Raw genomic sequence first — 25,153 nt, 5'->3', positions numbered from 1 at the left:
GTTCCTGCCTTTCCATATCCTCACTATCATTTGCTATCATTTTTTTTGGATGACAGCCATTCTGAATAGGGTGATGGGTGATGTGTGAGCACATGAAGTAGAAGAGGGACTATGAGAAAGATGGGAAGGTGTAAATGGAGAAGGGAGAGGAAGTGAGAGAGAGCAATAGGCTCTATGTGACATGAAAGCAGAAAAAGGGACCATTTGGAGGAAAGAAGACCAGGAAGGGCAGAGGAGGGACAGCGGTGAGGGAGGTGAGCGAGAACAAAGCATAATGTACACGTGTATATGAGTGCAGATATATTATAATTTATATGCTAACTAAAATTAAATTATTATAAAATGTGTACAGTCATATCAGAGTCCAATTTGGACAAGTAAGCTGCTATCGGTCTATCTCTGATTAGTGTTTCTCTAAAAATTTTGATTCTGTGAGAAGCAGAGACCTCCCAACATCGGAGGCAAAGCATCACTTGCACAGAAGGCCTTCAAAGCAACAGGAATAAGGAAAGGCAGACCTTTGCCCCTCACAAGAGACTAGGGAAATGAACTCTGTCAGGACAGGGAGAAAAGTGATCGGGACATGTTTGTATATCTCTCCCCTCATGTGATAGTCATGGCCTTCTGCAAATGTACAACATGATCTTACATCAAAACGCTGTCCCCAAAAGAAACCTGAGCACTAGTCACTTTTATCTTCTACTTTAGTTTTCATAAAAGAAACACCCAGAATCTACTTGGGTATGCAGTTCTTCATCCTGATAAAAGGAGGGCAACACGAATATCCACAAACACATTTCTCTCGGGGGACTCTGACTGTCTCAACTGCACTGCCTCATTCCCTCCATCTTTAGATTATCTTAAGTGTATCTATTCTTAGATATAAAGTTTAGATCATTTTTCATGCCAGCTTCCCTGCCCCCAACTTCAAACACCTTGTTAAGTGACAGAAGAATGAGGACACTAAGATGAATGTGGTATGAGCTTAAAATACCGGACCATCTGTGTGAAACAAGTACTTTGCCAGTGAGAAGGGGCTCCAGCAAAGAAAATTCAGAAACAATGGTGGGAACTAAGCAAGGCTAACCCCCTTCCCAAAGGCCTGGGTGGTTAATGCCAACACTAAGCAACCCTTTTATGGAACATGGCACATCTGGCTAAATGGTGTCCGCAGGTGTATGAAGGGAGATGGAGGAATGGGCTGGATGAGCAGGCACAGCAGTTGGAAGTCAAGATCCTAGGGCTGTGGAATCAAACTGACCTGGAGACTCACTCTCCATCTTGACTGCAAAGCACTCCCTCTCAAGATGACAGACAAGAGGCTCTGTGGATCTCCACAGATAGTATTTTATCTTACTTTTCCAAAAGGTATTTTAAGTTTTATTTTGATATTTTTTACATTATGTATATGTATGTGCATATGAATGAAGGTAACCTTGGATGCCACAAAAGGGTGTCAGATCCCTTGGATCTGGATATTTTAATGCACTTATGAATTAATGGTTGAAACAAAATTAGAAATGGAAAATAGCATTTGGATTTTATACTTGCCTCTTCCTAAAATTTGCTTTTCTACATATATTAAAAATCTATCATACAAATAGACTAGATATTAGAACTGTAATTCTTGCTTTATAATTGTTTTGTTATATGTAATTTTACTATGTTAAAGTTAAAACCCTTTTGAAAAAAAGAAAAGGGGAAGTGCTAGGGATGTCTTTCTGTATGCTGTGAATGTGTTGCTCTGATTGATTGATAAATAAAATGCTGATTGGCCATGAGCCAGGCAGGAAGTATAGTATAGACGGGATAAGCAGAGAGGAGAATTCTGGGAGGTGGAAGGCTGAGTCAGGAGATGCTGCCAGCCACTGCCATGAGAAGTAAGATGTAAAGAGACTGGTAAGCCATGAGCCACATGAGAATATATAGACTTATAGAAGTGGGTTAGTTTAGGATATAAGAACTAGATAGCAAGAAGCCTGCCACGGTCATACAGTTTCTAAGCAAAAAAAAAAAAAAAAAAAATCTATCAAAGGCATTGAAAATAGGAGTCATACCTGATATGTATTAATCTAACCTTCATCTTATAAATGAGAAAACTAAACAAGACACTAGGGTATTAAAGAACGTATCTATTCAAACTCATTACTATCATTACTGAAATGATACCCTCAACATTCTAGACAGTCTATCTGACTCTAGACCAGTCAAGATGTTCACTCACCATACCACTGTAGGAATGGCGTAGCAATATGGCATGTCCATAGAGGAGTGTCCGGTGGCCTCCACCTTGAGCAGTCTATGGAAAGGACAGAAGAAGGGTAGAGAAGAGGAGAATCATGAATGAGTAAAGAACTAGGTCAATACATTTTTCTTCTGTCTTCATAGGAAAGTTCAGTAAGAAAGAGTAAAACAAAAGTACTGGGATACACCTACCTATGGTATATGTATACAAAGGTATACACTTAGCTATGGTGTATGTGTACAAAGGCATACACCTGCCTATGGTGTATGTGTACAAAGGCATACACCTGCCTATGGTGTATGTGTACAAAGGCATACATCTACCTGTGGTGTATGTGTACAAGGACATATATACCTGCCTGTGGTGTATGTGTACGAAGACATATACCATACATGCCCCCTACCTCAATTAAGGTGCTTGAGAAAGAAGAGGGGGTACAGTAATGAAATTCTGTATTTGGGGTGACCATCTTCTCTTAATGGGATTTGTAATTTAAGAGAGCCCATGATTTAATGAAAGGTAAAATCTGACTTTTTAAAAAGACCTGTGAAAATGGTTACCCCACTTCTAGGTGGGAGGCTATTCTCATTCCCATAGAGATGACTGACAGACTCAATATTACAGAATAATGTAAAATAAATCCATAAGATATAAGTGGATAAAAATGTCCCAACTTTCAAATGAAACCTAAGTGATACTTCTGAATGTCATCTAAAAAAAGAAAAATTCTCATGTAAAGTTCACAAGTCATTGTAAGACAAATTTAGCATCGCTGGCCCTTTGTGGGCCTTTACATTTCTAGGACCAAGTAAAAAATGTCCTCCTGATGAAATCACATTGTAAACTAAAGTGTCAGTGTCTACACTTGGGTGTGAACTCAATGTACAATCTACACTTACATTTCTTTCTTTCTTTCTTTTTTTTTTTTTTGGTTTTTCGAGACAGGGTTTCTCTGTGTAGCTTTGTGCCTTTCCTGGATCTCACTCTGAAGACCAGGCTGGCCTTGAACTCACAAAGATCTGCCTGCCTCTGCCTCCCGAGTGCTGGGATTAAAGACGTGCGCCACCATCACCCGGCTACACTTATATTTCTTTAGAGAAACAGTCATAGGGGCTATCTATCTCTTCCACTTTGTGGGACAGGAGAACAGCTGGATTTCTACAGCTGCACTTGAGGTATTACTGTCATAAGCTTAAATCTGTAGCCCACATAAATATAAAATCTGAATGGTAATGATGAGGACCAATAACAGTGGTTTACCAATACATGAATATTGTTGGTTCTATATTCAACCTTCAGTGCTGTTTTTTAGGCTCAATATTTTTAAAAATACATGATTGCAATATATACTGGCTTATTAATCAATCTTTTATATTATTTACTATCAAAGCCATTAAATTCACTAACTATAAAATATAATATCTAAACATCTTAAGTATGGCTATACTATGTCATGCCACTTTTGAAGCTGTGTGATACTAAACCAGGGCGGACAGAGAACCCTTCCTCTGTACAGAAACACTCTGATAGTCTGATTCAAAGCTGTCATTCTGTGAGGCTTTTGTAAAAAATGAAATCAGAGCTGCAAAGAAGCTCAGTGGTAGGGTAATAAGGATTATCACATGCAAGTCCTGGGTACAATTCTGAGGGAGGGGGACAGAAAGAAGGGATAAAAGGGGGAAGGGGATGGGAGGAGAGAGGCTGGGAGAGGAATAGGGGAAAGAAGGAAATGTGGTTCACTAATCTTCTATACCCCTGGGAGGCTGTCATGTGTCATGGAACTCTAGAAGTCCTGTGACACAGAACCATGGCCTAGAAACAGACATTATACACAGCAAGGATAATCTGTAATAAGATTTCTTTCACAGTGTTCAGACATTTAAGTGGAGAAACATTTAAGTATATGTACAAATATTAACATCAGGAATAAAGAAAAAATAGTTGTTTCATGGAGGAAAAATCTTCAGAGAAAATGCCTCTCTGCCCAACCTTGCCCAAGGTCTAAGAATAACTGGAGGTAAAAGGAGCCTCACCCAGGGGCATCAGGGTCTGGTGGGGTCTGACATTTCCAGCCAAATTGAATCCCAGTTACAAAAAATTCTCTAACAGTCCTGCAATCCTTAAGTCCTGAACCCCACAAAAATATCAAGAATGATTCTAACAAGATGCCTGGCTTGGCCAACCCAGTAAAACATTGAGCAAATAGTGGCTTGACGGTAAGTGGCCAGCCTCTCACCTGTGCTAGTGTGGAAACCACAAGTCCCCTGAACAAACTACCATGAGTTAGATAACACCAACACAAGAACCTTGGCACCAGCAATCACAAACAGGTTCCCATAACAAGTACACATCCACCTGGCTGTATATCAGGATTACAAGATAAAAACTGATCATGTTCATCCTACTAAGTGGTGCAAACTGCCCTAATCACATGTGTGTGCTCTGTTTAATGAGACACCAACCTTTCCTCAATATCTAATGTGATGAATTCTGTCCCACACTTAAGAGAAATCAGAACCCAATTCTGTCTTAAAGGTATATAACATCTGGATTTAAGTGGCCAACCTCATGTTTCTATCTGTACTGTTTTACAAATCAGCTCCTGCAATGGACTTGGGGGTAAGTAATTTGGTTGATGAGTGTATGCACCTGTGAATACAGCATGGTTTAGAGGTCGGGGTTAGCAGGCAATGATTCAATAAATATAGTAAATGCATATTCGGCAAAAACAAAAACTGAATTTTTTCAACCCAAGGTCACTATTTATTAATATCTGCAGGAAATGGCATATATTCATATTTTCATGCTTATCATATCTACACAACCAAAACACTTGTCATGATAGATGTAATACAGCATGTAGCACCCTTTCCTTATCATACACCAGTGTTTTCTACTGAAAAATAAGAGCTGAGTGACATGATATTTTGAAAGATGTTCCACATCTTCATTAAGAGGTAGCTTCAAAGAAATAAATACTAGGCTCTGTCATCTAATCAGCAGTCTCATGGTCTTTACTATTAGTGAATAGGGTCAACCTAGGAAAGGCAACAATTCCTACCCTGGGGTTTAGGATGGGAATGAAAGCCTTAACTAACTCAGTCAATAGATGTGCAAGAGAACTGTCTCATTTCTTTCCTTTTCAATCCATATCCAAATTTTCATCCATATTTCCAGGAATTTCTATCTTTAAAATGATGTTTCTTCAGGTTACAAATTGTATTAAGTATTTATTAACTGAATACAAATAGATGTATTTATTGTTTCTGAGGTTTTAGCATAAAACAGCAAGCTTCTTGAATAATTATAGGATAATGTGGCTGAAACTGCCCCAAAAAATTCAACTTCATTTCCCTCTCTGTCTTCAACTTCTTCCTTCAGTGACATTACCACGTGCTTTAACCTCTTGAGATGTCTCCTTTGAAGGGCTTCCAATTTTCTAAGTTAGTTGAGAAATAAAATAGGGATGAATTACTTTCTTTTCTAGAACAAATATGTAGTTATTGATGCTTGTGGTGGTTTGAATAAGAAATGTTCCACCGAGGCTGGGGTATTTGAACACTTGACCTCCGGTTGGCAGCACTGTTGGAAGAGGTTTCAGTTATGTAGCCTTGCTAGAGGAAGAATGTCACTTGAGGCAAGCCTGGAGAGGACATAGCATCACCCTGCTTGCAGTTAATCCTCTGCTTCATGTTTATGGTTGAATGTGATCTCCCAAGTCCCTGCTCCAGGCACCATGCCTGCAGCTTGTTTGCCATGCCTTCCCACCATGACGGACTCCAGCCTTCTGGAACCATGAGCTAAAACAAACTCTCTCTTCTATAAGTTGCCTTGGTCACAGCATTTCATCACAGCAACAGAAAAGTAACTAATATGGAATTTCTTCTCATTTCCCAATGTAAGGTCCCATGAGATTCACATAAGTGTCTTCCAAAAGCAAAACAGCCAGAATCCCTACAAAGGTAGCATTCTAATCAAGTAACAATTGAAAAATACTTTAATGGAAGAAATCCCTAAAGATGACTAATTAAACTTAATTTGGTGCTATATGACCCTAAAGTGTCAAAATTTATTTAAATTATAAAACCAAAACAGATGATTTACATTTAAATGTTAAATATTTGATTTCATTTAAAATTTTTTAAAGGAAAGTTATTGTGCAAACATAAAGCAAGTTTGTATAACCATCCTAAAACTTATAAAATACTATATATAGCCATCCTAAAATTTATGGAATATTGCCTTTGACCATACATAAGCAACACTACAGCACATGTCCTTAATCCCAGCACTTGGGAGGCAGAGGCAAGTGAATCTCTCAATTCGAGGCCAGCCTGGTCTACAAAGTGAGTTCGAGGACAGCCAGGGCTACACAGAGAAGCTTTATCTCAAAAAGTCGAAAAGAAAGAAAGAAAGAAAGAAAGAAAGAAAGAAAGAAAGAAAGAAAGAAAGAAAGGAAGGAAGGAAGGAAGGAAGGAAGGAAGGAAGGAAGAAAGAAAGAAAGAAAGAAAGAAAGAAAGAAAGAAAGAAAGAAAGAAAGAAAGAAAAAGAAAGAAAGACTATATATACTACATATAGCCATACTAAAATATAGGAAGTATTACATATACCCACACTAAGAGACGTGAATTATCACATATACCCATACTAAGACAGGAACTATCACACACACAGCAGAAGATCAAGGCCTCACCTTCATCATGAACTTCTGTGGAAACATAAAGAAAAGAGAGAAAATATTAAATACAAATCATTGCAAGGACTCAAACTACCTTATTTATCAAAACCCCACTGTTCTAAGTGGAGCAATGTCAACGATAAACAGAAAATTCACACTGATGTTGCAACAGAACGTATATTCAACTACATGCTAGAAAAATGCTATAGCAAGCAAAATCTTTTTAAAGGAATCTTTACATTAGTTCAGCTGTTTTCTGTGAAAACATGCCACACTAGTTTAAAAATGCCTGGCTCAATTTATGACATCCAAGCACTGAAGAGGTATAATCTTCCATTTATTCTCTGCAAATGCTTAAATAAAAAAACTTCATTTCATCTCTTTTGGCATAAATGCAGTGATACAAGACAACCCAACTAAGTTTAGTAAAGCTGGTAGGTAAGAAGAAACAGATTAGGAAACTCTGAAACATGGAGCCGAACATCCTTCATGCAGGGAACAGGAAGCAGTCCTTAGATGCTGCCTATGGTGAGAGATGCATTTCAAAGAAAGGCACACAAGCTATTTCTCCTTTTCTCTAAACACAGCACAACCTCTCTAATACAGCTCTTATCTCTTCTGTAAAACATTTACATCTTTCCTAGTCTTTACTAGATGCCCTCTAGTTTCTTGGATTTGTTTCTGGGAAGGTACATAGATAAACATTCAAGAAGGAGGAAAATGTTTGATTTCCCAACTTAGGGCTGAAGTAAGTTGTTATAAACAGATTTAAAACATATTAAGAAAAAATATGGACATATCCCCATTAGGTTTAAGGAAAACATCCAGGGAACATTTTCCAATATACATGTTTGTAAATATTACAGTTGCTTCCCTGAAACACATATAAACAGAAGCATGTGTATAAATAAGTGGAAATACCATTGTGAGTGATGTTTTTCATTTTCTATATTATAATGTCAAGGGAAATTCTTGCCCACCTCTGCTTCACCATTGAGATTAGCACTGCTCCAAGCTATCATTATAGAAGCTCACTGCAGGCAGGTAACACAGAGAACCATAACAGGACAAAGTGGTAAGGATAAGTGATGGTGGTATGCTCGGCTCTAAATGAGCAGTCATACACCGCCCTCCAGATCTCAGGAAACATGGTGACACAGGTGATGGAGAAGGTGTAAGAGCTAGAAGATGGGGAGCTGGGAAACAAAAAGATGTCTTCTGGACATGGCATGGCCACTATACTCATAACACTGCAGCTGTGAAAATCTGCACAATACCTGCACAAGATTAGGTCCACCAACAATTCATTATGGAGAGGGTGGTGCTATAAGAGGCCACAATATTCCCTGAGGGAATATATCAACAGTTAATGGTTGTTGGGGAGGATGTCATTTTATTCAGTGATGTCACAACTGGAAAGTTGCCCATGACCTGTTAAATAACCTCCCACCAACTCCTAGCAGTGAAAGCAAAGGATGTCTCTGATTCTGTTGCCTGATTTGGGGACCCATTCCTCCTGCCAGATTGCCTCATCCACCCTTGCTTGAGGATGGGGTGCCTGGCCTCAGTGCAGCTTGATATACCATGGTAGGTGGACCTCCAGGGGATGCTCACCTCTACTGGAAGAGAAACAGTGGAGGAGTGGATGGTGGTGAAGAAGGGGAAGCTTTGGTTAAAATGCAACAACAAGAAAATAAATTCAAAAAAATTGAAGACCTCCCACCATGCTCAGTCAAGGAACTCCAGGTAAACTCTGTGGACCATGCACAAAAGGAACTTCTTAGGTGGTGTGAGGAACTTCTTAGGAAAAGGGTTCCAGTGGGAAAGAAAGGAAGTGGGATGGAGGTGAAATGGACTTAAATGTATTGTATAAATGTATGAGCTGTCAAATAATAAAAAGTAAAAGAGAATTTTTATTATTCACTTAGAAAATGCAGGAAGTTAGTTACAAAAAAAATGTAACTGATATTAATGGTCAATGACAACAGGAAACTTACTTTCCATACCAAAACAATACATGCCCTCATATCTGACAATATTGGATGTCCTAATGGTTAGCTTCCACTGTTAATGTGATACTGCCTAAAGTTATCTTAGAGGAGAAGCCTCATAGAGGGATTGCCTAGATCAAACTGACCTGTATGTGTATCTGTGAGGGATTCTCTTGATTGTTAATTGATGCAGGAGGGCCCATCTTACTATGGGAAGCATTATTACCTTGGTGGGTGGTCCAGGGCTGTGTAAGAAAGCCAGCTAAGCACAAGACAGTGAGCCAACAAGCACCTTTCCTCCATGGTTCTACCCTGATGTCTTTCAATGATGGACTATGACCTGGAAGTGTAAGATGAAGTTTTTCTACCCAAGTTGCTTCTGGTCAAGGTGTTTTATCATAGCAACAGAGATCAAAATAGGACAATGGAAATATGATCCCATGAGGAAATGGAGAGAATCATTTTCATGTCATATTTAGAAGAAACAAACAAAAAATCAACATTTTTCAAATGGCACATGGTTACAATAGATACTTTCTGTGGATTTTAATTGGGTTGGGATTGGAAATTTTTCTTTAAAAACTATTCTTGATTTGATTTGGCAGTTTCCTAAGTTAACTACTTTACAGTGGCAGAAGGTAATTTTACAAAGTAGTCAGCAGAGTTGCCCAGGTTGGCTCTTCAGAATATATAGTCGTGTATAACATCAGGAAGAGGAAGAGGAAGACACAGAGCAGGAGACCTGACCATACAATGGAGTAGAATGAACAGAACAGCTAAGGGAAGGTGGAAGCATCCATCTGCAGAATGAGAAAGAACAGCACGTATGGATGCCACACAGCTGTCCCGGGACAACCAAGAGCACAAGAGACTGACTGCAGCTTAGATCCAGATTAACCTTCTTTCTTTTCAAATCTCTTGAATAATTTGGCTTAAGTTGTAACTATCAACAAAGCGATGACAACAGAAGATTTTTCCAAAGGGATCACTCATGGGAAAGGAAGAAAGAAACAGCATTAAATCAGGAGGAATGGATATATTAGTTTGATCTCCATCCCAACACCACGTAGGTATGATTAAAAGAAAAAGACAACAACAAAATCAACTAAGGAAACCCTTTATGACACATCCTCTCTCTATGCTGAGAACACCATGTTTATGCTTAAAATAAATATAATGAGAGATAAACTGAACTAATTTCACTTGTGAAAATTTCTCTGGACACAAGCTAAGATTTCAGTAGAGAAAGTGGAGTAAGGGGTCATGATAAGGGCGATTATAGCATGGGCATGTTGCACAGGTTCTGACCCACTTCCCATTCTGGTAGAAGTTCTTAGATGGTATGAAAGGATTTTAGGCTAGAAAAGTCATTGAGTATTCAAAGCTTGGCGAGCTTTTCTGTGAGAGCAAGCCAGTAAGCAGCTCTCCTCCATGGCCTCTGCATCAACTCCTGCTTCCAGGTTCCTCCTCGCTGCTTTTGATGATGAACTGTTGTGTGGAACTGTAAGTGAAACAAACCTTTTCCTCCCAGAGTTGTTTTTGGTCATGGTGGTTCATCACAGCAACAGTAACCTTAAATAAGACAGATGGTGACCAATTTGCACAGAAACACAGAGTTTTAGTTCTCTGGTGTAAAACTGCATGCGGCTATCAAGTGCTATCTAGGGTCAGTTCAGTTGCTATAGATTTCACAGATGATGTGAAGAGCAAGAGCTGAGGTATGACTGCCCACAACACCTTTACTAATGTTAAAACAGGGAGAGAAATTGCTAGCATACCCTCTCAGCACAGGCAGAGGTGATACTGCTGGACAAATGATTGACTGAACACAACACAATCCCATGTGGTCACCCATCACCATAGATCTGAAAGACCCCAGTAGGTGTACTTGGGAAACACAAATGATTACAAGGAGATTATAAGTAAAATATCAATGCTTCACACAGACAACAAATGCCAGACATCAAAAGAACCCCAAATTATGCTCTATCTTGTTCTCAGTACAAAGCAAGAAACAGTCACTCAGGGAACACCTTGACCATTGTGAGGACTTGTGGCTCAGCCTTGTTATCTTTAACATATTCAGTTTAGTAATGTGAAACAGTAACGGCTATTCTTGGTTGTTGACTTGTCTACATCTGGAACTAAAACCCAAAAATGGTGGACACATCTATGGAGGATTTTTTCTTACTTTGAAGGAGGAAAATCCACCTCTAATTCAGATCTTTGCGGTAGGAAGACATGCCTTTAATTCAGATCTTTTGAGCTGGGAAAAGACACACTTTTAATCCAGATATTTAATCCAGTTCTAATCTAATATGGGCTGCTGGAAGCCTATATAAGGACATGGGAGCAGGAAGCTTTTACTCTTGGCCTGTTTGTCCTTGCCTTGCTAGCAAGTCCATTCCTTCACTGGCATCAGAGCCTACTTATTTGGGATTTGAGATTCCAGTGTCTACTGAAGACCAGATGAGGCATCCAATCTCATGTACTGAAAAACTCCTGGATTCTTGGACTTTCCTTTCACAGCTAGCCATTCCATTGTTGGATTAGCTGGACCACAGCCTGTAAGTCATTCTAATATATATATATATATATATATATTATATATATATTAGAGAGATAATAATTATAATTAATAATTATAAATAATAATTAATATATATATATTAGAGAGAGAGATTCATTCTATAAGTTCTGTTATTCTAGAGAGCCCTGACTAATACAAATGAATTTTTCATTAATAATTCTGTGCCAGTGAGATGTCTCTACAAGTAAGGGTGTCTGCCACCAGCCAAGCCTGACTATTACAGGGAAAAATGGATTCTATATCTAGGTGGAATCCTGCCTTCTCTTCTCCCTTAAGAGTTAATTCTGTTGAGCAGGTCAGGAACGTACCCAAGGGGCCACCCATAGACAGGTGAGTTCTCCTTCAGATAATGCACTCTTTCTTCCTAGAACTCCACCCTGTGCAGCTCCTATCAGCCCCCACCATGCTGTGCTGGGTCTGCTGACCTTTCTAAGTCCAGACTCAGAAAAGTGTAACTATTCACTTTTTTCTCTTCTTTTTTCTTTCTGATGCTGGACAGAGCCTAGGTATGCTTGCCTAGTACTTGAGCTTCCTTATTCTCTCTCTTTAAAATCCCTCTCATTTCCATGTGCTGACCTCCACACCAGCTTATCTCAAACAATGGGGCATCTCCATTCCTCTCTTCAGGGGCAGTTTTGAGATTTGCAGCTTGCCTACCCTGGGTCTTTTCTTTTGTAACTTTCTAATATTCTCAACTTCCTTACTATCTCTGTAAAGCTCCCCTCCTTACTGTGTGGCTGCCTGTTAACATGTGGGTGATCTCCATGTTGGCTCATCTTCTCCACTTACCTCCTCAGTCAGCTTCAAATTCACAGTGTGCTTGCCCTGGAGAATTCTTTTAAACTCTGAAGAATTATCTTTGAATGTCTATTTGATATCATTCTTAATATTTTTTATTAGTGAAACTAAGAACCCCCCAGAGAGGACCCTGGTTTGCTTGGTATCATTGATGACCCCACTCAAACTCTCCAAGATTTCCAGTCACACTTCTTTTCTGCCCCTTAATTCTTTAATTGGCAGAGAAAAAGAACCCATTCCTACACCCTTAAGAGGAAGGCATCATACAGAACTAAGTTTGATTCCTGGGACTTACATGGTAAAAGGAGAGAACCAGTTCCCACTAATTAACTTCTACTCATGCACTGTGGTACGTGCACCCCACAATACACAAATACACACACACACACACACACACACACACACACACACACACACACACACACACACACACTGAATGAAATGAAATGAATTAATGAATAAATTTTTTTTAAGTTATTACTTTTATCTAAGAATCTCTCTTACAATTTTTAAATGAATCTTTACTGGAAGATGCCCAAAAAAAAGTGTCTAGACAGAGAACTGGCAACCAAGGAACCTTCACTCAGGAGACTTATCATTCAAAGGATCTGAATGCTGGACTCTGAGGGAACAGTTTCAGGAGCAGGACTAGCCTGGGTTCCCCATTAAGAAACTAAAACACCCTGCTCCACACAGAAGATGCTCATTCAAAGTCAGATGTTTGTGATATCCTGTCTCTCCATGAGCTAAGATGTAAGGATTTCCCACAATGTTCCATCTGCCACCTCTCCTCTCTCCCTTGTGAGTGAAGTAGCTTCACTATGTTGAGAAAAAGAAGTGCCTTCATCAAAGATTTGGGTGAATCAGTGGCTGTATTTAATTAAGAATGCTCACAATATGTTTGAGAGGATAAACATAGTCTAACATGAATAATCCCACATTCAAAGCATACTCCTTATATACTATAGAATAACATCTGTAGATGCGTATTTGTGGGAAATGTCAACTACTACTCTTATGATGAGCATATTCTGTATGCATTGTTAACTTTCTAAGACTTCCCTACCAAAAATATCCAATACTGCATGATGAGAAGGGCATGGCAAATGGAGATCTAGAGAGTATCAGAACAGGTCTCAGCCTTCAACCCATAAAGGGCAGTTATACACAGGAAACCTCTCACAGCCACACTCCTGTGTGACTCATGTTGCCAGCACTCTGGTCACTTATTGACATCTGGTTGAGCACACATGTGTGGATATGCTTAAAAAGACTACAGCATATTTTGGAGCAGATGTGTGTCAACTGTTGTCTTTTCCAACCAATCAATAACTCAGTACAGAAATTATTTAAATGACCTGGTTTTCTGAGTGCAATAGATTTGACAGATACAAGTTTTCATAATTATCTAGTTCTGCTTCAGAAGGAAAAGAAATGATGCTGATAATCTAGAGTAAGACTTGGCATTCTAGCTCAGTGACATGTATACATTACAGAGCTCAGAAATGCCTAAAGTGTGAAGTCAATAGCTATCTGGAGCTTTCTTCTTTTTCCAGCTTGTCTCAAAAGAGAGTTTTCTATACACAAAACACTACAGTGACCCTTACAGCAAACACATGGGTCAAAGTAACTGAAGACATATGAAGCCTGACCTATATACTAAGACTGCCACCAACAAACCAATAATTATCTACCGCAAGAGATGGAATGCTTTATACATTTTGAGTATGAATGAATCCTGATATGTTTTTTCACATACCCTCATATGATAGCTGGGTATGCAATGCATTATTTTGTGATGCTAGGAAACATTTTAAAATATTTTGTATTTTAATATCTATAGCAACATTATGAATCTTTTAGAGATAAGTGGAAGGAGTCACTTGATCTACAAATAATATACCATATGTAACAATTTCAGTATGTTTCTTTCTCTTCTGATCCCCTCTCATAGACTGAAATCCCAGGCCTTCATGTGAGAAACTAACACCAAGGTTAGGAAAAGGTCAGGGGAGGATGGGGTAAGTGAAGATAATAGTTAAATATCCTTTATATCAAGACTCAGAAATAGAATTTTCTTTTAAGTGTGAAGAGTTACATTTTATAACTTAATGGATTTATGTTTAAACAAGTACACAGATGCTCCAAAGAGACATTAGTAAAAGGGAAAAAGAAGTTGAGCAAAGGAGGGGGAAGGGGGAAGAAAAGGATGAAGGAAGGAAGGATAAGAAGGGAGTCAAGGAGTGACAAGGCAGGAGAAGAGGAAAAAGAAAGAGGGGAAGAAGAAGTGCACAGAGAAAAGAGGTGAAGAAAAGAGGTGAGGACAAGGGGAAGGGCAAGACAAGAGAAGAGAGGAAATGGAAGGAGGAGGAAAGGAAAGAGAGAAGAGGGAGAAACATGAGGAAGGGAAGAAGGGAGCAAGAAGGGAATCGAGAATAACAAAGAGGAGGAAGTGAGAAAAAGAGAAGCTGGAAAGGAGAAATGAAGAGAAGGGGTCAGAGGGAAGGAAGAGAGAAGGGAAATAAGGGGAAAGAAGAGAAGGGAAGAAGGAAGGAAGGGAAGTAGAGAGGGAAGGAAGGAGAGGGGGAAAGATGGAGGAAGAGAAGGAGAGAGGGAGGGAAAGAATAGAAAACAGAGGAAGGAAGGGAAGAAGAAAGAAGGGAGGAAAAGGAGGAGAGGAGCACAGGACAGATCAGAGAGAGTGAAGGGGAGGGATGGACTGAGGAAAGAGGGAGGGAGGGAAGACAAAAGGGAAGAGAGAAGAATAGAGGGGAAGGGAGGAGAGGAAACAAGGACGGGGGGGGGAGGAGAGAGGTGGGGAGGGGGAACTTGAATCTTGAAGCTATTCAGATTTATGCTCTAAGAAAATCCAAAGGCGCCATTTTAATTTCCTATACCCTATATATGCATCACCTGTGTATATTACTATGTATATGCTTAAGTTTTATGAGGTTCCTAAGAACTTTATGTGGCTTGCAGAATGCATGCTATGCAAGCCAGTGAAGTGGATGTGAAGATGAGGCACCCACATCAGAAAGGAGCAACAGTTACACTGTTGAGCACCACCTAGCCCGTTCCAAAGGAGCAGGGTGAGAGTCCACCTGCTTCCGTCAGCTGACTACCCACTCGGCAGGCTGTCAGCAGGTGATTGGGCAAGAAGATGGCTTCTTTGAGAGAAGAGCTCTTCAACCAGGAGAGTTTCCTCCCTTCACAAGCTTGCCCTCACCACAAGTGTCATGAAGGTCATCCCTGTCCACAGAAGCTGGAAGCCTGCAGACTCGTGACTTCTAAAGCCCAAAGGCCGAAAGGATACATATAGTTCCTATGGAGCAGCATCTGGGAAGGGACGGCATGCCCACAGACAACATGGGCAGCCTAGGAAGATCTAGCCTAGGACTGTTCTAGGACACACCAAGAGAAGGTAAACTCCCAAACCAGACAGATAAGATGCATCAGACTACAGCAGGAGAATCACAGGTCAGGAATATCCATGATGGAAGCTCCCTGAAGATACCCAACAAGGCCCTGATAAATGAAATGACTCTGGAATCAGAAGCCTTTCAGACAACCTTGGGCTCTTCTCGTTCCATCATACATGGAAAAGTCACAGAACAGGAGCCTGAAGAACAGGTCAGGTGCAGCAGAAACTGCTGCCCACACTCATTGACTCAGAGATATGGTCACAGTGGCTTGAGCTCCCTAACTAAGTAAAACTTCAGAGACCCTGAGGTTTGACCCAATAGGGCATCATGATGACTGCCATCATGAGACTGGTGTGATGGAAATGACCATGGCACACTAAATCTATGAATATGAGTAAGGCTATTTTAGTTAGACACAAGGGACATGGAAGAATGTACCCACAGAGCAATATGAACAGACTCTAAGTGTTGTGTAGCAATTTTCCTCCAGGGTAAAACATCCCATCCTACAGGGAAGCTGAATAAAAGGCAGAATTTCTTAAGGGGAGGTGAAACATTCCATCCTGCAGGAAGTAAACAACTCAAAGCCTTCAGGAAGTTCCTGAAACCAACCAGATTCCCTAGGTTCCTCCCTCCCAAAGCTTATATAAGCAGTAAGGCCTGCTGAGGCTCATTCTCAGATCAGCTGAGCTGCCTGGAAGAGACTCTCACTAGCCTGTAGAGCTTCCTATAATCTATGTGGTGCCCTCTGGTGTGGTGGTTTGAATTAAAATGGCCTCCATAGGCCCATAGGGAGTGGCACTATTAGGAGCTGTGGCCTTGTTGGAGTAGATGTGGCTTTGTTAGAGGCAGTGTGCTACTGGGGCAGGCTTTGGGGGTCTCAGAAGCTCAAGCCAGGCCTAGTGGCTCACAGTTCACTTCCTGCTGCCCATGGATCCAGATGTAGAACTCTCAGCTACCTCTCCAGTACCATGTCTGCCTGCATGCTGCCATGCTTCCCACCACAACGAAAATTGACTAAACCTCTGACACTGTAAGCCATGCCCAGTTCAATGCTTTCCTTTATAAGAGTTGCCATGGTCATGGTGTCTCTTCACAGCAATAGAAACCCTAACTAAGACATCTGGATTTCCAACTTTTATGAGCTTGTTACTCATGCAGGGGTGGGCTTTTGGTGATATGTTTGCCTTTGAGTCATTCTGCTCTTCGAAATAATCCGATGAAGCTCACTAGCTCACAAAAGTTGGGCTTTGATAGTAGCTTCTCTTGAGTCTGTCATCAGTTCTCTAGCTGGGGTGAACAGATATTTGCTCACTTCTCCCCAGGAATAGGGTCACTCAACACCAGGGGGTTAAGTTATTTCCAACTGCCCTTCCAGTATGGCTGTCACAGCAGAATTTCACAGTTCAAATGGCCAACGAGTGAGATTTGAATTATACAGAAAGAGGTCAAAGAGAGTGTTCATCAGTCTGAATGACACTGACTCCACAGACATGGCTTCTAAATGAATGCACAGCTCAACAAAAGTGTGATTAGCTCCTGACAGAACACTAACATTCAGGAACAAGAAGAGCCTAACCAAACTGGTCAGCAGCCAAACAAAGCCTGTGATGTTCCATTCAATGGTGTTTCCATGACCTCCTTATAACTAACAAGCAATTTCTAACATAAAATTCACACCAGAAGGCCAAATTTAAAATGAGAAATCGTTATGGATGGAGAGGGGCATGTGGGCTGGTGAGGCAGATGGAAAGCAAGCAAACACAGAGGAATAATTGCAAATGCTTTCAAATAATATCTATTTCTATGTCTCTCTATACAGTTTACATAGTTGATTTTCAAAAGAATTAAGAGTGGCTTGAAGGGATACTGAAGAAAGTGCCAGTCTAGATACAGCACAGAAATGCTGCGGTGGAAAAGAAGGGTTCAGATACACACAGAAACAGAGACATGTTGTAAAAGGCTGATATTAAAGGGGTGGGGCTTAAACAAGGAGGTGCCATAGCCATGCTTAGAAAAACAAGAGCCCATAGCCCATCAGGAAAAGTTTGAGCACGGATCAGAATTTTAACTCTTGTCTTAGAGGGAGGTGTACAATTTCAAATTAAAAAATAAAATAGCCGGACAAGAAGAAGTAGTTTAAGGTATGGTGGACTTAAACTATAATATGGAAGGTCTCAAAGACTAGCACGGATATCATCATAGAAACAGTAAGTCTCATCAATAGAACTTGCTTGGATATAGAGGCTGAAAGAGGATCAAAGGGAGAAAAAAATGCAAACATCCTCGTAGACATGTAGTTGTTTGGGGATCACTTTGAAAGGCCCCCGATGGGATGGGGGAGGTGAGGAAGCTCCACTGTATCAAAAGAAGCAGATCCCAAGACAGGGATGGAGAGAACCTGGCCCCAAGATAAAGATGAAGAGAGACAGCCCCAAGTAAGGGTAGGTGACAAGGGAAAAATGAAGTAACAACTTCAGTCTGTCTCGAGAGACTCTTCCTATGAAGTAAAAAAAAAAAAAAAAAAAAAAGCAAAATACTAAGGCAAACTGTCATTGCTATGAACTTTGGGGACAAGCTGAGTGGGGATGTAAATGCTGGGGTGACTGAACTCCACTCAAACCTTGGAGTATTAACAGAAGGACTTGGATACTTTGATAGATTGGTCTAAATTAACTCCTGCCCCACTTCGTTTTTTCCTTGCCTCTCACCCACACCTATTTCCTCTGTCTCTCTTTTCATTCCTCATCGTTTTTCTTAACAGATGAAGAAACAGAGTACCAATGCCATGGTACCATGACACAAACTGCTAACAGTGTGGACCTCACACTGCCTCCAGACCGGGCACCTGTAACTGCCTTTTCTATGTGGCAAAGCCATTTGCTTTTCCCCTTCACTTTTCAAGACTGCATGAACACAGGAAAAGCCCTGCCTTTCTCTCTATAATGCATGGAGCAATATTGAGACTGTACCGCAGCATTTTTAAGATAGAACATTCACTTTTGTTTAGCAAATCATATTGAATACTAGTAACAAAACCCTTCCTATACATCAACATTTGTATACATCAACATTTGTATAATTAAACCAATTACATAAAACGATCTAATTGGGAGTAGAAAGTCCTTTTATGGAGCCCGCTGCAGTTGACAGTAACTCAGAGACATAAAAGGTTCTAACTGGTGACCGGTAAAATGTGGTCATTATAGCCAAGCAGTGAGTTCAAACACTAAAAGAAGCTGTGCTAAGAAGCAAAATGAAAAGGTTCAGAGGCAGCAGCGAGCATGCGCTTTTTGGTCACAAGTCCTTTGTAAATGCAGGGAAACACATACCCATTTTTCCACATCAACCTGCTGTGGAAAGAAAAAGCCAAAAGAAATTAAAAACAAAACAAAACAAAAACTCCTAACAATGTTTCCGATGGTTGTCTAAGTCAACTAAAGTGTGACCCCTGACCCAAAATCTACTTCCTATTTCAAAGAATATACAATAATATTCAAACTTCCCATTATCAATTCATCTCAATAAACCAAAGAATTCTCAGTTAGTAAAGCAATCCCATAGGTATTCTGCTAAAAATGAAGCAGGTCCAGAAGACAGCCCAAGACACTCAAAAGGTGAGTTGAGCTGTATAGAATCTCAAGCACAATCTGCCATCTTGATAGTTAGAACCCCTCCCCCGAAAGCTCCACTTAATTATAAAGGACAATGACAATCTGGAGACAAGATGCTTCATAGTAACTTCCCTTACAACATGAAAAGCAAAAATTTCTCTTACCTCATTCTTTTGAGCATTACATAAAATTCCACAATAAAAAAGAACACTGTATTGTCAAATAATTCTGATATGACACTCAGATTAATCTAGATTGTTTTTATTAGTGAAATGCAAGGTACTCTAATCACAGTGTGACTCATTTAAAAAACAAAAGTGACATGAGTATGATACCCACGGTATAAAAAGAACAACAACAAAATTACATGTCAACAAGAACGCCTTTTAGAATGTTCCTGGAGTCCACTATGGAGGGACACACTCAACTCTAAAAGTAAATCTCCACTCTTCACCCCTAGAATAGAATGCATGATTTATGTCCTGTGATAACTGACATTAATTCATACTGTTCATTAATTTAGGTTTTTTTTCTCCTTAGAAAATTTCATTAATCAGATCTAAAAAAAAAACAAAAACTAAAGCTGTTTAGCTAAAGCTAAATCCAGGCATTAGCTAAGTATATCCATGTCTTGTAAGCCACATTTGTTAAATGTTATAAAATGATTTTAAGACTGAGTATGGTGGCACAGACATTAGATAATTCAAAAGGTAAATCGGTTTCTTTAGAGCTAGAGTAAATGGAAGCAAGATGAGGAGAGGGAAAAACTCCATTGTGACATGAAAGTGGAAAGGGGTTGCTAGGGATGGAAGAGCACAAGTGGCGGGGCATGGGAAAGGGAGAGAAAAAAACATAAGGAGATTTTGTTTGAAAACTGTCATAATGAAACCCAATTCTTTGTATGCTAACAATGAAAGAAAAATGTGGCTCAGTTGTCACAGACTGTCCTATACCCAAATGGACAAATCTTATATTTGTATGCTTATAAGAAAAAATATTTTAAACAACTATTTCTTTTCCATATTTATCAGGAAAATTTTAATGCTGTGTTTTAATAATATAAATGATTATCAAAATGTATGATACCATCATGCTCACATTTAAATGCTAGACATTCACACAGCACACGGGCTTGTACACACCAGAGCAAAGATAAACACTGTAGGATTTATCAGAAGACAGACTTGGGAATCAGGCCATAGTTAACATTATCAGCTACAGGAGTTTTAATGATGACACAGTAGTGGGGGTTGGAAAGAACAACATGAACTCCCCTCTCTCCAGATAACCAGAGGGGCTTAGCAACAGCTAGTGCTAGGCAGTGGATGGTCAGCTGGACACACAAGACAAGGACCACAGGGCTGTAACTACACATAAGCCAGGCACAGTGATTTCATGACACGGCTCTTGTCAAAGTCAACATGAGTCACTTTTTGCAATACCTGCAAACAGTGAGGAGAAAAAACAATTTTCATGGGGCTAATCAAGAAATTTACACACACAAAAGAAAAAATCTCCAAAAACTTGGTCAGTTTTAGAATCTAAGCAATTACCAAATTCATAAAAAAAGGAGGGAAAAAAATGAACATTTTTCTAAGAACTTACTCGTGACTTTTTTAAGACAAGATTTCATGTATCTCAGACCTGAACTCCCCATGCAGCTGAGGATGACCTTGAATTTCTAATCCCCCTGCTGCATTCCCACACACTGGAATTGCAGCCCCACCATGCTTGGTTTATGCCTAGGTGGAGTCGAATCCAGGGCTTTGCGCACACTAGGCAAGCATTCTACCAACAGAGCTACATCCCTAGCCCTTGATTATGTGGAAGTTTAAAGAAATATATCAATTTTATCATGCTTGAGAAAATACTACAATATTTGTAGCAGATTATACTAAATGTTTTATCACAGGAACACTAATAAAAAGAGCAACCTCATTTTTTAAACAAAAATATCTCTTAAGAGAAGTAGTCATTTTAAAAGTCAGCTTGATTTAGCAGAGGACACAACAGTCCAATACAAAAATAACTCCTGCTGAAATTATATCATTAAATGAAAAACAGGTAATTCACATACCATCTCAATTTTGCATTTATGTTTTAATTGCAAGTTAATGCACCAAGTATGGAAAATCCATACCCTTACACTGTTGGTGCTGTTGTTTCTTGGAGTTGCCTCAGTCATTTTATTTGAGACTGTGTTGAGTAGTTATTCCTCCTATTCAAACACCCACTTCTCAAGAGAAGGATGAGGCTCTAAAGACTCAGAAAGCTTGTGATGTTTAAAAAATTCAGAAAGTCACAAGACTGACAGGCCCTCTCCCCAAAAAGTGTAAAAGGTTGCTGGGAAGAGGTGAGTCTCAGGGCAGTGGCCTGCAAATGGGGCAGATTGTCCACACCCTGTTGACTGACTTCCCATGTACAGTAACAGTTACTATGATAGCTGTGGTCTCACATTGATGGGTTTCCCTTATCACTGTGCCTAGCTTGACTTACTAAATGTGTAAGCTCTATCATCAGACTCATATAAATTTATAATTACTATGTTTGTCTTATAAATTTGCTGTCCTCATAAAAAAAGTCCATCTTCGTTTCCATACTTATTTCTGCCCTATTCCATTTCAGACAGTAACTTCACTACTCCAGCTATATATACATATACAAATATTGTCAGACTACAGCTTTTATTTTTCCTATCATTTAATATGGTCAGCAGCACATAACTGTTAATCAAGCAACAGAAAAAGCAGGACTGAGGCCTCCTGCATGTTCAGCCTCCTTAGCCCTACTCACAAATTTTAACCAAAATATTCTATTCACTTACATTTAGCTTTATTGCTGAAATATATTTATCATTGCACTTGTATTCCGTAGGTCTCTTGGTCTTTCTAAATTGTTACTGAAATGTAATTTACAGGGTTAAGGTTAGAGCTCAGCTCAGTGGCAGGGGCCTGCCTAGTATGTGCACAGTCCTTAGCTTGATCCATGTCCCCTACTACCCAGCAACTATACCCCCTAGAGAAAAGAAGGGAGAGGAGGAGATGGGAGAGAGGAGAGGGGGAGAGAGGGAAGGGTGAGGAAGAGGTTGAAACAACTTCCATGATTTTTGCCTATTAAAGCACACAATTAACAACTTTTTACCATATTTAAAGAGCAGAAAGCCATCACTAATAATCTAAATTCAGAACAGATTTAATCCCATTATGTTCTTATTTCTCTCCTCTTCATTCTTCTTCTTTACGTTAATCAAATACTGTGGTTCCATTTGCCCTGAAGGCTGCTGAGTACACCAGTCTTTTCCTTGACAAAGATCACTTAGGCATTGATGGTTTTTAACACTCTAGTACAAATTAGCAACTTCAGCATGTTCCAAAAGGAGCAGTTTTATATCTTCCCATTTTTTTGTTATTTTATTATGCATTTTAACCACAGGTATTTGTTTACTATTTTTATTTTTGTGTATATGTGTGTGCATGTACGAGTTTATGTGCAGCACATGCATGCAGGTGTCTGTATCAGATTCCCTTTGTGTGCAGCTACACCAGTGCTGGGAACTGAACCCAGGTCTTCTGCAAGACACCACTACCCTTAACCACTGAGCCATCTCTCAAACCCCCATAGCACATATATTTTAAACCCCAGGTTTCTGAAAGTATTAGGCATACCTCAATGTACTTCTTTTGTGCTGGAATTCTGGCTCCACATCCCTAGCTACCTTGGAAGTTTCCATTGTCTCTGAAACGTATTTCTTATGTAACTTAATACCTCTTATTAGAGTTAATGAATTCTAAATTAGTCATTTTTAAATGTTCCTAGTTTTGAGCTTTTAAACTTTTTGTCCCAGAAGTTACAATACTGGTCAACTGCTCTTTGGAAACAAAACTACTTAATTTTATGCCTCTCCAAATGTTTCCTGCAGTGTCTGACTCAAATGAGAAACAATGTAAAACAAGCATTGCTTGGATTTGTAAGTTTCTTTCCCTGCAAACTTGCTATGGATTATATGTGGACTGCAAATTACCTAATATGTACTAAGTGACCAAACCGCCAATGAACACAGAACTAAAAGAAATCTGCATCGTTATGTTGGAACGTTAGTACTTAACACACTTCAACAGTGCGTTTGTCCCCAACAGGAATGATGCTAATTCTTCCTGTGAATCTGTTGTGACAGGCACAATAGCAGGCTTTCTGACATGCTTTCCTTAACTATTGGACACAATATTCACCAAGAAACCTTTCAGTTCTCCTTTTATATTTATCTTTTAAAAAAAAAATATGTGTGAGTCTGTGCTTGTGGGTTCAGATGCCCAGTAAGGTCAAAGGTGGGAGTCATATCTTCTGGAGCTGGAGTCACAGATAGTTGTGAACTACAATGTATAGATAAATGCTAGGAACTGAACTGGAGTCCTCTGAAAGAACAGAACCACACTCTTAGGGGCTAAGCCATCTCCCCACCTACTTCTTTCTTGTATTAGTACATATTTTCTTATTTAAAAAGATGCGTTTACTTTTATGTGTATGGATGTTTTGTCTGCATGTATGTGTAATTGATACTCACATACACCAGAAGGGGAGGGGGTGGATCCCCAGGAACTGGCGTTATAGATAGTACTTAGTCACCATGTGGGTGATAGGAACCAAACCTAGATTCTCTGCAAGAGCAGCTAGTGCTCTTAACTGCTGAGCCATCTCTAGCCCCTTAATATATATTTTCAAATGTCAGAATAGAGATTCCTTAGACCTCAAACCGAGGTCTCTGAAGTGTTTCCAGGAACAGGCCAAGCAATTTCAAAATGGAAAATGCAAAGTCGTAAATGAGGACACATGGACACAGCCTTCTTATTGGAGAGATTATAAATGCTAAAGTCATATCTGCCCATGAGAATAATGGCTGTGGTGTGTATTTTTAAACTGCATGAGACTGCAAAATTCTTTCTACTGTCATTTTAAGAAAAAAAATTTACCATAAATTTAATTAAGCAAATGAGGCCACAAAAGCAAGTCCAGTAATTTGCTGAATTATATAATTAGCCCAACTTTTCTCTTTATACTGCTTTGTATTAAATGACCCACACGCTTCCATTTCGTCAGACCTGTCAGTCATGACTCCAGTCACCTCAGAATTCCTGGACCCTCATATGTGCAAAAAGCACTCAGAATTGTTACTCAGAAACTTACTTCTTTTTCCTCTCTTAAACTAAACCAGGCAACAGAAAATTAAGATCCTCTCAATTATTCCTCGTATAGAAGCAGGACAGTGCCTTTATTGTTACTTAAATGATTCCTGAATTTGTAAAAATTTAGGAAAATATGCACACATCAAGCTCAAAATTATTAACACTTCCTTGCACAAAGCAGAAAGTATGGCAAAGCGGTTCTTGCATAAGCTTTCATGTTAGCAAATTCAAATGATGGGTCCCTAAGTTAATAACAGGCAGCTGGTTGCTGGGTGGGCAGTTCATCAGAATTACTAAGCACAATTAAATGCCAAGAGGAATCTCATTTGAGACAATTAAAAAAAAACAAGAAGAAGAACACAAACAATGTGCGGAGGGAAAAATACAAACACTTAGGACAGACCTCATTGGATGGTGATACATTTCTACAATGTGAAATCATTGTCATTTGCAGGGACAATAGTAGACATATTTGTGTGGTGGAAGGCTTAACTATGAGTCTCAAACCTGGAACTGTGTACAAATTTAATGTGTTTAAAAAGAAATGGTAACCAACACAAGGAAGAGAATCATCAGCCATAGATAATGATGGGTCAATTACTCAACTATTAGGAGAAAAATCCTAAATACTAATC

At 39.5% G+C, this 25,153-nt stretch overlaps 1 protein-coding gene across 1 annotated transcript in view; it reads right to left on the bottom strand.

Moving 5' to 3' along the window:
- Window positions 1-25,153, bottom strand: part of Ryr2 (ryanodine receptor 2) — a 594,119-nt gene that overhangs the window by 345,534 nt on the left and 223,432 nt on the right. Inside the window, 3 exon segments of the mRNA XM_052728780.1 lie at window positions 2,225-2,299; window positions 6,939-6,953; window positions 19,057-19,077. Of these exon segments, the coding sequence (XP_052584740.1) occupies window positions 2,225-2,299; window positions 6,939-6,953; window positions 19,057-19,077 (111 nt within the window).

Source organism: Peromyscus californicus, unplaced genomic scaffold, assembly GCF_007827085.1.
Source record: "Peromyscus californicus insignis strain IS unplaced genomic scaffold, ASM782708v3 Scaffold_8__1_contigs__length_139910024, whole genome shotgun sequence".
NCBI lineage: Eukaryota > Metazoa > Chordata > Mammalia > Rodentia > Cricetidae > Peromyscus > Peromyscus californicus.
This window is presented reverse-complemented; position numbering and strand designations above follow the sequence as displayed.